General features: G+C 34.4%; 1 protein-coding gene across 1 annotated transcript in view; it reads left to right on the top strand.

Annotated features, from left to right (window-relative positions):
• Nucleotides 1–15,514, top strand: part of LOC117323774 (dipeptidyl peptidase 3-like) — a 33,289-nt gene that overhangs the window by 14,171 nt on the left and 3,604 nt on the right. The window contains exons 2-16 of the mRNA XM_033879209.1: nt 2,221–2,295; nt 3,485–3,655; nt 4,313–4,432; nt 5,556–5,645; nt 6,134–6,271; nt 6,421–6,495; nt 7,012–7,102; nt 7,889–8,037; nt 8,511–8,641; nt 9,317–9,375; nt 11,698–11,892; nt 12,170–12,282; nt 12,503–12,595; nt 12,970–13,032; nt 13,831–13,955. Of these exons, the coding sequence (XP_033735100.1) occupies nt 3,500–3,655; nt 4,313–4,432; nt 5,556–5,645; nt 6,134–6,271; nt 6,421–6,495; nt 7,012–7,102; nt 7,889–8,037; nt 8,511–8,641; nt 9,317–9,375; nt 11,698–11,892; nt 12,170–12,282; nt 12,503–12,595; nt 12,970–13,032; nt 13,831–13,955 (1,598 nt within the window). The 5' untranslated portion in view covers nt 2,221–2,295; nt 3,485–3,499. The remainder of the gene's footprint in view (nt 1–2,220; nt 2,296–3,484; nt 3,656–4,312; nt 4,433–5,555; nt 5,646–6,133; nt 6,272–6,420; nt 6,496–7,011; nt 7,103–7,888; nt 8,038–8,510; nt 8,642–9,316; nt 9,376–11,697; nt 11,893–12,169; nt 12,283–12,502; nt 12,596–12,969; nt 13,033–13,830; nt 13,956–15,514) is intronic.

Here is a 15,514-nt window from a genome sequence, read left to right as displayed (position 1 = left end):
ATCCATCTTGAAAAATACATTCAAACTTCTTCTACAGTTCTACTGGTGCCATTGAGCTGGAAAATGGTGAGGATGTTAAGGAAGGAGAGCCAACAAAGTGTTGTTATTGTTCGGCCTCGTAAAAACTTTGACATGGCAGCCACGGCGGCCATTTTGTAACATGATTGCGCAATCCTGGTTTTCCTGAACAACACCTATTTCAAACTTCTTCTCAAATTCCACCAGTGGGATTCAGCTCTAACTTACCAGAAATGATCCTGAGATATTCTTGATCAAGTGTTGTTATTTTTCGGGTTGATTCAAATTCCAAGATGGCCACCATGGCCAACAGGTACACACATAATGCATACTACAATAGTATAAGGGTCTTTAATTTAGAGTCAGATGACCGTTAAGGCCATTGGGCTTCTTGTTTATCATGCTAGCGGGTATAGATACAAGGGGAGGGATTGTCTCTCTTTCTTTACTCCATGTACATACATGTATGTAAATGTTTTTGAAAATGAATTTATTAATTCTTCATGTGACGCTTTATTCCTAAGAGATATTTTGTTATTTCTTGTTATGTATGTAGATGATATTGTCCTTTTTCTGAATTTTCTTCTGGTTTGCAGAAAATGTTAGACTCTTTAAAACAATATAGTGACAAGTGGCAATTGACAGTTAACACAGAGAAAACTAAAATGGTTGTATTTCGAAATGGTGGTAGATTACGTATTGGGGATTTTTTTTTAATTTGATGGTAATATAAATTGTTTACAGATTTAATTATGTTGGTATAGGCCTAGTACAATTGTACTAAACTTTAACGGCAAGGTTACAAAAGCCCAAGCTATAATTGCTGAACAAGGTCGAAAATTAATTATAATGCATTTAGAATCTGTGATATTTTGTCCCTCAACGCAGAATATAAACTGAATGTTTTCTATGTCTTTGTTTCAAAAGTTCTTTATTATGGTTGCAAAACGTAGGATTTTCATGCTGCAGACAAAGTAGAAAAAATGCATGTTGATGTTTTGAAAAGAATTTAGTGAATGTAAAGAGAATTACGCCATTGTTGATAGTGCACTCGGAGTTAGGGCGAATGCCTTTACATATTATTAGGAAATGTCGAATTGTCAAATATTGGTTGAAACTAATTAAATGTGATAATTGTGTTATTAAAGCAGTTTATGATGACATGGATGAGTGTAATCACAGAAATTGTGATTGCCGTTGTCAAGTTAGAAACTTATCACTGGCGTCTGGCTTTGGTAATGTTTGGTATACACACTACGTTGATAATGAAACTGTATTTTTACATTGTTTTCAGCAGCGTTTGATAGAAGACTTCATTTAGACTAGGAATTAATTTTCTGAAAATTCGTCTAAATGTCTTTGTTTTATTACATATATGTGTCAAGTCACTGTCGTCTCCAGATTTACACATGAACCATGTTGTAGTCCGTCCCCTGGCTGCTCCACTAGATTCAGTTCCTGTTCTTAATTTAAATCATATATACTTTGTTGAGGCTCGAATATTTTAGAAATATTGCCAGCTCCTTATCGTTTTTCGACAGACTGGGTAATACAGATTTAATATCTAAGCTGTCCATCTTCATAATTTTTCTCGTACAAATGTATTTTTTAAATAATCATGTTTCGTAATGATGATAAATTATGTTGTAATTATAATCATTGACTGTTGTTTATATGTTGTTATACTTGTATGTTTATGAGCCGTAGGGCTTCAAGTGAAATAAAAAAAATAAGCATTGAAACTAGTCAAATGGTGCACTAAGATTTCTCATGGTTTGGACTGCCTAACCAAGATGTTATATTTAGTGTATACACAACTTGAGAGAGAATCGTACAGGAGTTATAAATAAATATATATTTTTTCAGTTAACGGAATGATTTTAGTCAACTGGATGGAGAATTGAAAAGAAAAACTGATAAAAAAAGAAAGAAAAATAAATCCTCCCCGGCGGGGAATTGAACCCCGGTCTCCCGCGTGACAGGCGGGGATACTTACCACTATACTACCGAGGATTGAATATAGCAATCAAATTAACAATATTTATACATAGCATCTTGTTAACCTTTTTTTTTAAATACAATTAATGCTGTTATAAATTTTAGTTTTATTTCTTAATAATCCGAAACGACTTTTTAACATTTTTAATAAATTACAATATTATCATAGTCATTCTGGATATTAATTATATTACTTGCTTCCAGATTCCAAGTTATCTCCCTTGTGGACGCCGGCTTGCAAACAGAGAAGATAGAGACAGACTCAGAGTTGACTTTTGTGTAAGCTTCGTACGATGTAATTAAGTATTGTCTTCGCTTATACGGATAGGTTGATTATTATTTAGTCGAGTAGCTAAGAAATAGCACAGAAGCTAAATATTCCGCTGTTTCGAAACATCTGGTTTTGGTTCTGGTTCACGACATTTCCACTTTCTGTTTACAGCAGTAGGTCTGTGTGTTACATGTACTCAGTAAGCGTAAGTAGTCTATGTACAATCACGGATATGAACTAAATCGGTAGACTGAGTCCGTACTCTAATTATTCCGTGACACAACGTATGTCATATATTGAAATAAATCTGTCGGTGAATCATTAATTGTACTTGGCTATTTAATAACATTTTTACAGCAGGATTTCAATTTTGTTCTTGCATTTTTTTCCATCTTCGCGAAATTTACATTTCTGATCAATCTTTTTAATGATAATGTTAGTTTTAAGACAGTTACAAGTCTGCATAACATTGATAAATGATAATGTGCATTTAATTCAGAGGTCCGGGTTGGTAGTACAACACATATGAATACAGTACTGTACAGTTCATATTGCAGGTATACATGTAATTAGACGTAAACAGATGTTCGAGTTATTCTCTATTGTTCTTGACCATGTTCTAAGTCATAGAGGTCAAATATGTAACAGTTCTTATCCTCAACAGCACACTTAAGATATTGAGTGTACTGTACATTATCTCTTCATTATATTGGTGGCCACTGCATGTTTATCTGTGATCTGACTTATTATAACTGGACTCTGACTTAATTCAGTCTATTTTTTGGTATCTTTACACTTTGGTGTGTGATGTACAACATCTCGGGCAAAAAACATATTTCTGTTAGAAGAGATACGGCCAGAGAGTACAGTGGTCCCATTCACTAAAACAACCACGGTTTGGTTCTGGAATTTAATTTAACCAGTCAGGATACTCCGGTTTCCTCCCACAGTAAGACCCCCTACTTATACACTACCATCAGCCTGACAAATGTTTTATATTAGTTGATGAAATGTGTTCACAATTTTCATTGAAAACTTCAGCGCATTCATTTTTGTCCTAATAAGAAAAATGGCAGAATAATTAAGGTACAGTAATTTGCAAACATATTTTCCTACCTGGCTATGACAACATTGGGAACTCATGACTACAGTTTATTTCTACATGATGTTGGATAAATTTTTACTTCAAACTTGCAGCTGTACACCGATAAGATGGCAGACATTTCCCAGTATGTGATGCCCAATGACACAGGCCTGTGTTTGTTAGACTGCAGTGATGCATTTGGTAATCTGACTGACCGGGAGAAGTTGTACGCACACTACATATCACAAGCATCCTGGTACGGAGGCCTCATTGTCTTGGTACAGGTAAGTAAGTCATGGTAAATATAGAAAGAGGTAAGTCATGATAAATGTAGATACAGGTAAGTCATGATAAATGTAGATACAGGTAAGTCATAGTAAATGTAGATACAGGTAAGTCATAGTAAATGTAGATACAGGTAAGTCATAGTAAATGTAGATACAGGTAAGTCATAGTAAATGTAGATACAGGTAAGTCATAGTAAATGTAGATACAGGTAAGTCATAGTAAATGTAGATACAGGTAAGTCATAGTAAATGTAGATACAGGTAAGTCATAGTAAATGTAGATACAGGTAAGTCATAGTAAATGTAGATACATGTAGGTAAGGCATAATAAATGTAGATGCAGGTAAGTAAATACAGATAAAGGTAAATCACAAAGTAATTATAGGTACAGTTTTATCATGGTTGATGTATTACAAAATTGATAACACAATTTTTCACAGACTTTTTGTAAGAAATGTTATAAGAAGATTATAGCCATTGCAATTTAAAAATTGACTTTGATCTTGAACAGTTCTGGAGTTCTGTTGATTGTGAGCCAGTACATGTATCTATTTCTAATTTGAATTTTACTGAAGTGTAACTCTGCCTTGTTCATTAAGGTTAAAATGGAGTTCCTTGGGCTTTATTATTTAATCCTTTTTTTTTTTTTTGCAGACATCTCCTGAATCACCTGGAATTTTCTTGCTGCTACAAAAGGTGTTCCGTGGACAGACAATCGATCAACTGAAGGAAGCTGTGACTAAGGATGGCTCACTGACTGACAACCAGTTCCAGGTAAAGGAACCAAAGTTGATTGTTTTTGTTTCACCTGCAATGAAGTTGTGAAGTAAGACTAAGGTGTAATACAAATGTATATATATATATAAAAGTGGGACAGGCAAGACATAAAATGATAATATTGTATTGTTGTAGAGTAAGACAGTAACTGTGGCCTAATAGAAAAGTAAGAAACACATACTGGTATACTGGAGGTACATTAGGATGTCTAGAATTATCTTTACAGGAAGTGTTGATCTAGATTTGTGAAATCATTGATATCATTACAGACAGTGTTGATCTAGATTTGTGAAATCATTAGTATCTTTACAGACAGTGTTGATCTAGATTTGTGAAATCATTAGTATCTTTGCAGACAGTGTTGATCTAGATTTGTGAAATCATTGGTATCTTTACACTGGAAGTGTTGACCTAGATTTGTAAAATCATTGGTATCTTTACAGACAGTGTTGATCTAGATTTGTGAAATCATTGGTATCTTTACAGACAGTGTTGATCTAGATTTGTGAAATCATTGGTATCTTTACAGGAAGTGTTGATCTAGATTTGTGAAATCATTGGTATCTTTACAGGAAGTGTTGATCTAGATTTGTGAAATCATTGGTATCTTTACAGGAAGTGTTGATCTAGATTTGTGAAATCATTGGTATCTTTACAGGAAGTGTTGATCTAGATTTGTGAAATCATTGATATCTTTACAGACAGTGTTGATCTAGATTTGTGAAATCATTGGTATCTTTACAGACAGTGTTGATCTAGATTGTGAATCATTGATATCTTTACAGCAGTGTGATCTAGATTTGTGAATCATTGGTATCTTTACAGACAGTGTTGATCTAGATTTGTGAAATCATTGGTATCTTTACAGGAAGTGTTGATCTAGATTTGTGAAATCATTGGTATCTTTACAGACAGTGTTGACCTAGATTTGTGAAATCATTGGTATCTTTACAGGAAGTGTTGATCTAGATTTGTGAAATCATTGGTATCTTTACAGACAGTGTTGATCTAGATTTGTGAAATCATTGGTATCTTTACAGGAAGTGTTGATCTAGATTTGTGAAATCATTGGTATCTTTACAGGAAGTGTTGATCTAGATTTGTGACTTTAAATTTACAGGCAGTGCTGATCTATGCCTCTGCCTTCTATGCCAACATGGGGAACTATAAATCATTTGGAGACAGCAAGATCATTCCAAATTTACCAAAGGTAGGTAAGGTACATGTACACCTCATTATGGAGAAAGCAAGAACATTCCAAATTTATCAAAGGTAGGTAAGGAACACCTCGTTATGGACACAGCTAGATCATTCCAAAATTACCAAAGGTAGGTAAGGTACAAGATCTCCTCAACATGGACATCTATGTGTCATTAGAAATATACCAAATGTAGCTAAGATTGATTAACATTATTGAAATATCAACCAATTAACATTGAGACAGCAAGATCAGTTATAATTCCACCAGAGATATGAATATTTAAAACATGTCAATTAATCAAGGATTTTTTTCCAAACGAGTCTCATTGATTGTCTTTTAATCAGTAGAATCATTATCTGTCCTGCTGGTTTTCTCCTTCAGCTTTCTTCTAAAATTGTGTTTTCATATGTGTTGTATTAAGTGCTATTTTCAAAAGTTTCCAATCAGCAGCTCACCATGAAATGAGTAGTAATTAATGTATGATTGTTTGTACACAGGAGAAGTTTGAAGCTCTGGTAATGAAAAGTGCTGCCTATGAAAAAGACGCCCGTGGGATTAAGGCGTTGTGGGACTCTGTGAGTGACAGGATGTTTGGTTTAACAGAGAGACAAAAGGAACTGGGACTCGGAGAGAAGGTTTGCTATTTAACTTTTAAAAACAGAAATATATACAAGTGTGACTAACAACTGGTTTTTCTTTTGTAAATTGAATTTAATGTTATGACCAAATAAATGTCATCAGAGTTTAAAGTTTTGTAATATGTCATTGTTTGAAATATTTTCAGGGAACTACATCTTACTTTTCTGCCAACTGTGATTTAGACGACGCAAAGATTGCTCAAGAATTCATGACAGCAAAAGTAAGTTCAGTGGTATCAGTTGAATAATTGATAGATAAAAGAATTGATTTTAGCATTCATGGTTAAAAGATATTTAATTTATATATGAATAAAGTTAATGGATATCAACATAATAGATTTAAACATAATTAATGGTAAAAAGATAATTGATCTGAATAAAATTAATGGATGAAAACATAATTGATTTAAACATGCATAATTAATGGTAAAAAGATAATTGGTCTGCATGAATAAAATTAATTGATTGAATAATAATAATAAATGGTCAAAAGATAGTTTAATAATGGGTATGAATGAAATAAATGGATATAAAGATATTTTATTTTAGCAAAATAAAGAGTCAAATTAAAATTCAAAGGTACATTGTAATGAATATGAATGGTGGGTTTAAAACATAATTTATGGTTAAAAGATAATTAATAAATGTAGATATAAATATGATGGATTGGAACATAATGACTAGATATGACCTTATTGCATACACATCTAAATCTGACTGGTTTCTCATTGTACTAGGACCTCAGTCCATACAACACTAGATTATTCAAAACCACAGAGAACGGGAAAACGTGTTACGAAGTCAGACTGGCCTCAGCAGCAACAGATGGTAAGTACTGTACAATTTTGTATTTACTATAAAAAAAACAGCAAACAAACTCTGATGTAGAGTGAAGAATGTTGTATTTTTTTAAACTTGTTATTTTGATGAACAAACATTGAAATTTACTAATGTAATGTAACTAAAATCTTCATCGCTACACTCTGAAGTGATGGGATGGGGACAAAGGTCAAGGTTATTTTACTAAAGACTTCATCACTACACACAGGTGTGATGGGATAGGGCCAAAGGTCAAGATAACCTAACTAAAGAATTCATCACTACACACAGGTGTGATGGGAGAGGGACAAAGGTCAAGGTTACCTTACTAAAGACTTCATCACTACAAACAGGTGTGATGGGATAGGGCCAAAGGTCAAGGTTACCTAACTAAAGAATTCATCACTACACACAGGTGTGATGGGATAGGGACAAAGGTCAAGGTTACCTAACTAAAGAATTCATCACTACACACAGTGTTATGGTGGGATTAGGGACAAAGGTCAAGGTTACTTCAATAAACATTCACCACTACACTCAGTGTGGTGGGATAGGGACAAAAGTCAAGGTCACCTAAGTAAAACATTCATCCCTAGACATTGTGGTGTGATGGAATAATTTCAAAGGTCAAAGTCACTTAATTTATAAAACATTAAACAAACATTATTGTTTGGTGAAATGTCAGTCTTGCACAGGTTGTGCAACCAAACACTCACTTTGTCTACTTCATTGATTTACTGATGTTATTGAATTATATTTTCACATGCCATATTGTCTTTTAATCCTGAGTTACAGATGGAGCAGTAACAGGATTTCCAGAGGGAATTCTGGGTAGTCATGAGTTCACACCAACTCTCACCTCACAAGCCTGTACATTCCGTGTCACAAGGGGAGACTACTCTCCTCTCATGGCCTTAGTGGCAGAAAATCTGAAAAAGGCACAAGTAAGAATGATACTGAGAAGGTAGAATCTTAATCCAAGTATAGTATAAGATATCAATTTTCTCTTATGAATGCATCTAACTCCTATATATATATGTAGGTATTACTATTAGATGTCAAGTTTTGATCAGAGATAAAGATGAACAAAATTATTAATAAATATTTTGAATTAGGAAGTATCTGACAAAGATAAACTATAGAGTAATGTACTCTTAACATGTAACACCTGTGTTCCATATAATGTGGACCATATCATAAGTTGATGTGTATAGCTGAGCTCACCTGTGTTTCCCAATAATATGGACCATATCATAAGTTGATGTGTATAGCTGAGCTCACCTGTGTTCCCTATAATATGGACCATATCATAAGTTGGTGTGTATATATTGCTGAGACCACATGTTTTCTTTTAATGTGGACCATCTAATAAGTTTATACTACACATTTAGCTGAAATCACCTGTGTGTTATTGAAGGGATATGCTGCCAATGACCTTGAGAGGAATATGTTGAAAGAATATGTTGACAGTTTTACCTCCGGATCAATTCTCTCGCACAAAAACGGGTCCAGACATTGGATTAAAAACACAGGCCCCATCGTAGAAACGTAAGTATACAGTGTACCACGACATTGATTGGTATAGGAACAGATATACTGTATTTCATATTTCACCAAAATCCATGGTACACACTTAATTGTTTTATGTGATGCTAAAAGTCATTAATTTGGGAATTAGAATAGATGAACAGGAAACCTTTAAAATTTACTCTAATAATTGATTCAGTGTTGAGATGTTTTGTTTTTAGGTCACCTGAGATAAAGTCTCAAGTGACCTATTCTATTTGCCTTTTTGTCTGTCTTCGTGCTTATTGCATACCTAAACAAGTTACATTTTTTACTTCTTCTCAGAAACCCCTGAACCAATTTCGATGAATTTTTTGCAGAAACATTCCATGGCCAAAGTCAACCAAGATTGTGAATTATGTATGGTCTGACCATGATTTGTTTTAATTGCCAATGGAAATATACAAACTTGGTTAGAATTATCAATATGGGGTGGCAGGGGCTGATGGGCAGGGCCAAAAAGGATCAAATTGACAAATATTTCAGAACTCATGTGACTGTTAAAAATACTTTTTAAATTCAAATAAATCTTAATGAAGAATGACTGTTTTCCCCAGAAACATAGTACATATGTATAACAAATAAATTAACATAATATGTAGATAATCAGTTGGTATAAAAACCCTTACATGATAATTTCATGACTTTCATTCCCAGATACATCGGCTTCATTGAGTCATACCGAGACCCATTTGGAATGAGGGGAGAATTTGAAGGCAAGTCATTTGATTGATATTCTTTTAGTTTTGTAAGCTAATTAAGGCCCTATAGTAATCAGGTTGTCCGTCTGTCCGTCTGTCCGTTTTTTTTCTTCTGCACAAAAATGATTGAAGGAGATGAAGGATTTGTATCAAATTGGAACTGATGATTCCTCATGCATCCTAGATCAGATGTGTAGTATTTCATGCAAATCGGATTCAAAATGGCTGTTAGGCGGCCATATTGGATTTTAACATTAACATGAAAATACTGGATCTTTGTTGTTTTTAACTGTTCACTATTCCATTGTGCAAAGTTGTCAAGAAATAAACCAAGAGTTAACTGACAGAATGATCAAACTCATAGTTCAAGGTCACAAGTTCAAAGGTCAACGGTCAAGGTCATCCTGGGTCGGCTTCAAAATGCCAGGTAATCGACCCTTTTGGATTTTAGCAGTCAAAACAATTTTGACATTTTCTTATCAATGAATGATCTTGTTTTTGATATGCTTTTATATAAATTTGAAACATTAGTTATAGCAGATTGCAGAATTGTTTATTAGGGCCCCGCATCAAAGATGCGGTGCCCTATAGTAATCAGGTTGTCCGTCTGTCCGTCTGTCCGTCTGTCTGTCCGTCTGTCCGTTTTTTTCTTTTGCGCCAAATTATTGACAAGAGTTGGAGGATTTTGGTGAAAATTGGTACATAGTGGTATTTAGGGAAGCCAAACACAATGGTACCACTTACAAAATCGTCTGTTGCCATGGTAACAAATGGAGGTTTCTGATTGGTTGAAATTTCGATATTGTTCGATTTCGGTGAAAATTGGTACATAGTGGTATTTAGGGAAGCCAAACACAATGGTACCACTTACGAAACCGTCTGTTGCCATGGTAACAAATGGAGGTTTCTGATTGGTCAAAATTTAGTTATTGTTCGATTTTGGTGAGAGAATTGGTATATAGGGGTTTTGAGGGAACAATGGTTCACCTTTCCAAAACCTGTGTTGTCATGGGAATGAAACAGAGGCTTCTGATTGGTAGAAATTTTGATATTATTTGATTGCGGCGAAAATTGGTACATACAGGTATTGAGGGAAGCCGATTTTCGATGATGTAACATTTTACATATTGACATAAAACCACAATACACACATACATATACAATACTATTACAGTCTTCCATTAGCATAATTTATGACTTATGCAAAGTTGGTCACAATCAAACAAGATATCAACTGACCAAAGTTCAAAGTCAATGGGTCATATGTTAAGGTCGGATTGACATTTTTTAAATGGTAAATCTTAAGTTGGTCACAATCAAACAAGGTATCAACTGACCAAAGTTCAAAGTCAATGGGTCATATGTTAAGGTCGGATTGACATTTTTTAAATGGTATTAAAGATTTTGTTATGACATTATGAAGGTAAGTTGGTGTCAAGCGACCAAATTTTGAAGTTGATTGGGTCTAAATATAAAAAGTTTTAAAACAAAAAAAGGTGAAAAAAGTACTGGTTTGGATTTCTTATACCTAAAATGACAAAAAAAGGACATTATTAAAATATTTTTAAAAATCCTTTTTTTCTCCCCTTTTCTTCACATTTGGTATGTTTTGTTTTTCAGAAAACCCTCTCAAGTTTACCTTATTAGAATAACTGCATTGAGTTTATATCAGTTTGTGTGCTCCTTGATATCAGATTTGAAACAAATTTGAAAAGTGTAATGCTTGTAGAATTCTTTTAGCTAGCTTTTCCATACAATAATAATAAGCAGTATTGTCAGTGGCCCTATTAATGCTAACATTAATGAAACAATAGCAAAGGTTAATCAAAAACATATATCTAATAGTTTCATGTCAATATATTACAATCAGTGTTTTTCCTGGGTATTTTGGGAAAACTTCAATATGCCAAATTGGGAAAATTTGAGCGCAAACTGTAAATTACACCCAAACACACACATTGAATTTTCTATGCTAACCAATTTTACAGTGCACAGTGTATTCCTAAAAACGAAACTGGGAATTTTTTCATTGATTGTGAAAAGTCGTCATACAAATGTTATTTGGAATTTTCGAGTTGATTTTGGGAAAAAATCAGGCTAAAACGCATTGAGAATGGGGTCGTTTGGCGCACCCAGTTATATAGGCAGGAAAAACACTGACAATAATTATTACATTTACCCTGAAGGGTCAGACACATAGCGGGGCCCTTTCTGACGTGTCAGTGTTCTAGTTTTAACTTCATAAAAGAGACATAATTATATTCTTTGTGAACAATTCTTAATTTGCCTTAGGAGGTTTTGTATCCCAGCTAAACAGACATAATCATATCTATTCAGGTTTTGCGGCGGTTGTGAACAAAGAAATGAGTGCCAAGTTCACAGAGCTTGTTGACCATGCTGAGAAGTTTCTACCTTTATTGCCATGGCCTAGCTCGTTTGAAAAAGACAAGTTCCTTCGACCGGACTTTACCTCACTTGATGTGCTGACATTTGGAGGGTCTGGCATTCCAGCAGGGATAAATATTCCCAACTGTAAGTCTATCCTGACCAATATATTACACAAAAACAATATCAACACAAAAACAATATCAACAAAATCTGTAAGGTAGATAGAAATTTAGGCATCATTTCTCCTTTTATGTAGCATCCCTTTTACAATACATCAATCTTGTGTGATTATAATACATGTATTTGTCACTTCAGAAAATAAACACAATGCTGTATTGATAAAGGTATTATTACTACAAAGCTGCTAATGATGTTGTATTGATAATTTAGGTATTGCTACAATGATATTGTCTCTTTGTAGATGATGATATCCGCCAGTCGGAGGGATTTAAGAATGTGTCATTAGGAAATGTCATCATATCTGCTTACAAGGACACAAAAGAAAAAGTCAGCTTTCTGGCCGAGGAGGACAAGGTCAGGGTTCAGTAGGGTCAAAGGTCATCAGTAATCTGTTCGTCAGTGATACAGTTGTTAAAATTAATACATTTTCTGGGTCTCAATACATTGGATTTCATATCAATTTATGTTGTAGTGGTTTCACACTGTAAGAATATTAATTAATGTGAATTAACTAGAATAATTGCTCTTTGATAAGAGTTTTTCATAAATTGCTAAAACAATATTTCATTTGCAGGAATTATTTGTTAATCTAAAGACAACAACATTTGAAGTTCAAGTCGGTCTGCATGAACTGCTGGGCCACGGCAGTGGAAAGTTGTTTGTCAAGGTAGGTTTTCAATATAACAGTAGAAAGTTGTTGGTAATGATAGATATTCAACAGAACTGCTTGCTGATCCATAAGCCATAATGAAAGTTGTTTGTCAATGTATATATTTAACATGGCAGTGGAAAGTATTTGGTATAATTTCAAAGTATTGGCTCGATCAAGAATCTTTTAACCATAAAATCTAAAGGGTAAAGGCAGATAAGAATGAAATGGTTAAGTTATTTGGGTTTGTACCTGTGGAAACCTCTCTCTAGTTGTTTATGTCAGGTATTTAGATATTTTTTTCTGGGTAATGTTTACAGTAATAATATTTAATGTGTATACAGAGGAATATTTGGAAAATCAATTACAGAATTTTGACATCTTTCCCACAGGACAAAGATGGAAACCTGAACTTTGATGTGGACTCGGTGACTAACCCAATAACAGAGGAAAAGGTATAGCCATTGATTGTGTAATATCTTACATAGTATTGTATGCTTCCTTATCAGTGATGCCCAACAGATAGGGTGTAAGAATTGTACCTACTGCCCCCATTGCATGATAAGAGGCGACTAAATTTGGGATCATATCTTTTTTCTTTTTTTAGCAACTTTCTTTTTCTGAATGTTTTTCTTGACACTGCCACACTTTTGACCTATAGTTGAGCGTTCGCCCCTGTGTGGAAGGCTTTTGGTTCTGTCCGCTTATCAAGACATACCATAGTCTGTAAAAATGGTAGTTGCTACTCCTGCTTAGCAGCATTTTTGGTACTGGGTGGGGTGTCCTGTTAGGTGTCTTCGGCAGTATGCTTCAGTTAGGTTGCATTATGAAGTTAGCATCAGTTCTGTGCTGTCACAAGGAGACCAATACGATACACTGCAGTCTCCCAAAACATCGACATATTTACCACAGGCATGCATCTCGCACATAAGGAAGGCTGTCATAAAATAACCTTAGCTGTTGATAGGACGTTAAACAATACAAAGGCAAACCTTACAAATACCATATCACCTACAGTAGTGATTGATATTACAAATAAAATCACAAAGTTTAACAAGCTTTTATCACAAATGTTTTATAGACAGAGAAGTGGAATTTACATTTCTTTCCACACAGAAATACAAAAAAACATTTAATAGATATATAACACTACTTTGCACATTGTACCAATTGATGTGATATATTCATTGTGTTACAGGTAGATAAGTTTTGAATATGGTACCAATTGATGTGATATACTCATTGTGTTACAGGTAGATAAGTGGTACGAACACAACGAGACTTGGGATAGCAAGTTTACCTCCCTTGCATCAAGTTATGAAGAATGTCGTGCAGAGTGTGTCGGGATCTACCTCTGTCTCTCAGCCAAAGTCCTCAGGTACTGTACTGTCTACTGACACGTAGGTATAATATGGTGTTGAGTTTGTAGTATTTCATTTGGGGTACATCAATTTTCCTAGTACCAGAATATTGTAAAATCAATTTTTTGGCCCCAGGGGTGAGGATTTGGTGGGGTGAGGTGGGGGTCAGGAACATTGTAAATGACAACCCCTGTGTCATCTATCAATTAAAACATTTGGTAGGGAGTACTTTTTATTTAAGAGGGGTACATTTTGGTAGTGGTAGGGGTATAAATGTACCTAGGTACTTTTTATGCAGATTAAAAAGAATCTGGATACCTCCTATGCAGGAGGTACATATTATGCATGACACTTCCCTTTTTGTTTAGATCATACGTTAACCTGCTCTTAACAGGAAATCATTTCAAAATAATTTATGTTCATAAGTATATTCCAAAATTTATATAGGTTTTGGCTTTATATAGATATCAGGCTTAGATTTCTTAAAACTGACAGTGCAAGTTAAAAAGCTTCAAATTTAGATAAAAAGAAATACACCAAGTTTCACTATTCAGAAATTGATATTGAGAGATTCCCCTATGATTGTGTTCCAGTCATTGTATCTAAGGAAGTACTGTCATTTTAGTTTGTGCTCTGCTTGGAGATGAATACCTGTATATGACCCCTAAAAAAGCCAGTGAAATTGTCACAATTGCAATCCCAACACTGGTGTCTATGCCAACACACATGCAATATGTACTCTATATCGCATGACCTGATTGATCAGGTGAATACTAACACTCGTACCTGAGGTCATAGTAGTGAAGATGGTCAGTACCTCTCAGCTGTCCATCAAAGTCTTCTCAAAATAAAATTAGCACACAAAAGATAACAGCAAATGATGTACATAGATCACAAATACATGTACTGTATATTTTAGCGGTAATCTTATTTCAGCGATTTTAGCTCTTGGAGTATTGCGCTAAATTATGATTGCGCTATTTAACTTTTGTATGTGCTATTCCTACAGAAAATATGAGAATTCTTTCAATCTTCATTGTGCTGATTTGTTATAATTTGGAAAAATTTGAGTGTGCCAAAATTGATATTTTACAATAGTTCATCCATTTTTAGCTCGTCTCTTCAGAAGAGGGAGAGCTAAGGGCTATTCCATCAACTTATCTACCTGACCCCAGGACTCCACAATAAATCACTTATATCCATGGTTGGATTGGCTTCCTATTTCTTCTATGTAATTTATTAAATAAATTCTATGGTTGGTACCACTTACCGGTAATCAAACCTGGAGTTCTGGGGTGGGGTAGTTGTTTTACTGGAAAAGCCCTAATGTTGTCACCCGAGTGCTGGCATCGATTTTCCAACTTTAAGTTTTTGGTATAAGTGTTTAAAGGCATTGACACATCACTTTATAGTTGTACTTGGGTACTGATATTTGTCACTAGTGTCCCTGTGGGGTTAGGCTATCCCATCCCGAGTTTAACTGAAAGATTTTTTGTGTTTGGATAAAAATACTGCTTTTTGACATGTTTCGGACTTTGAATTTTTATGTGAACAAAAACTTTTTGGTGCAAGTGTT

Source organism: Pecten maximus, chromosome 3, assembly GCF_902652985.1.
Source record: "Pecten maximus chromosome 3, xPecMax1.1, whole genome shotgun sequence".
NCBI lineage: Eukaryota > Metazoa > Mollusca > Bivalvia > Pectinida > Pectinidae > Pecten > Pecten maximus.
The sequence above is the reverse complement of the archived record's forward strand: the minus strand, read 5'-3'. Positions and strand labels throughout refer to the sequence as shown.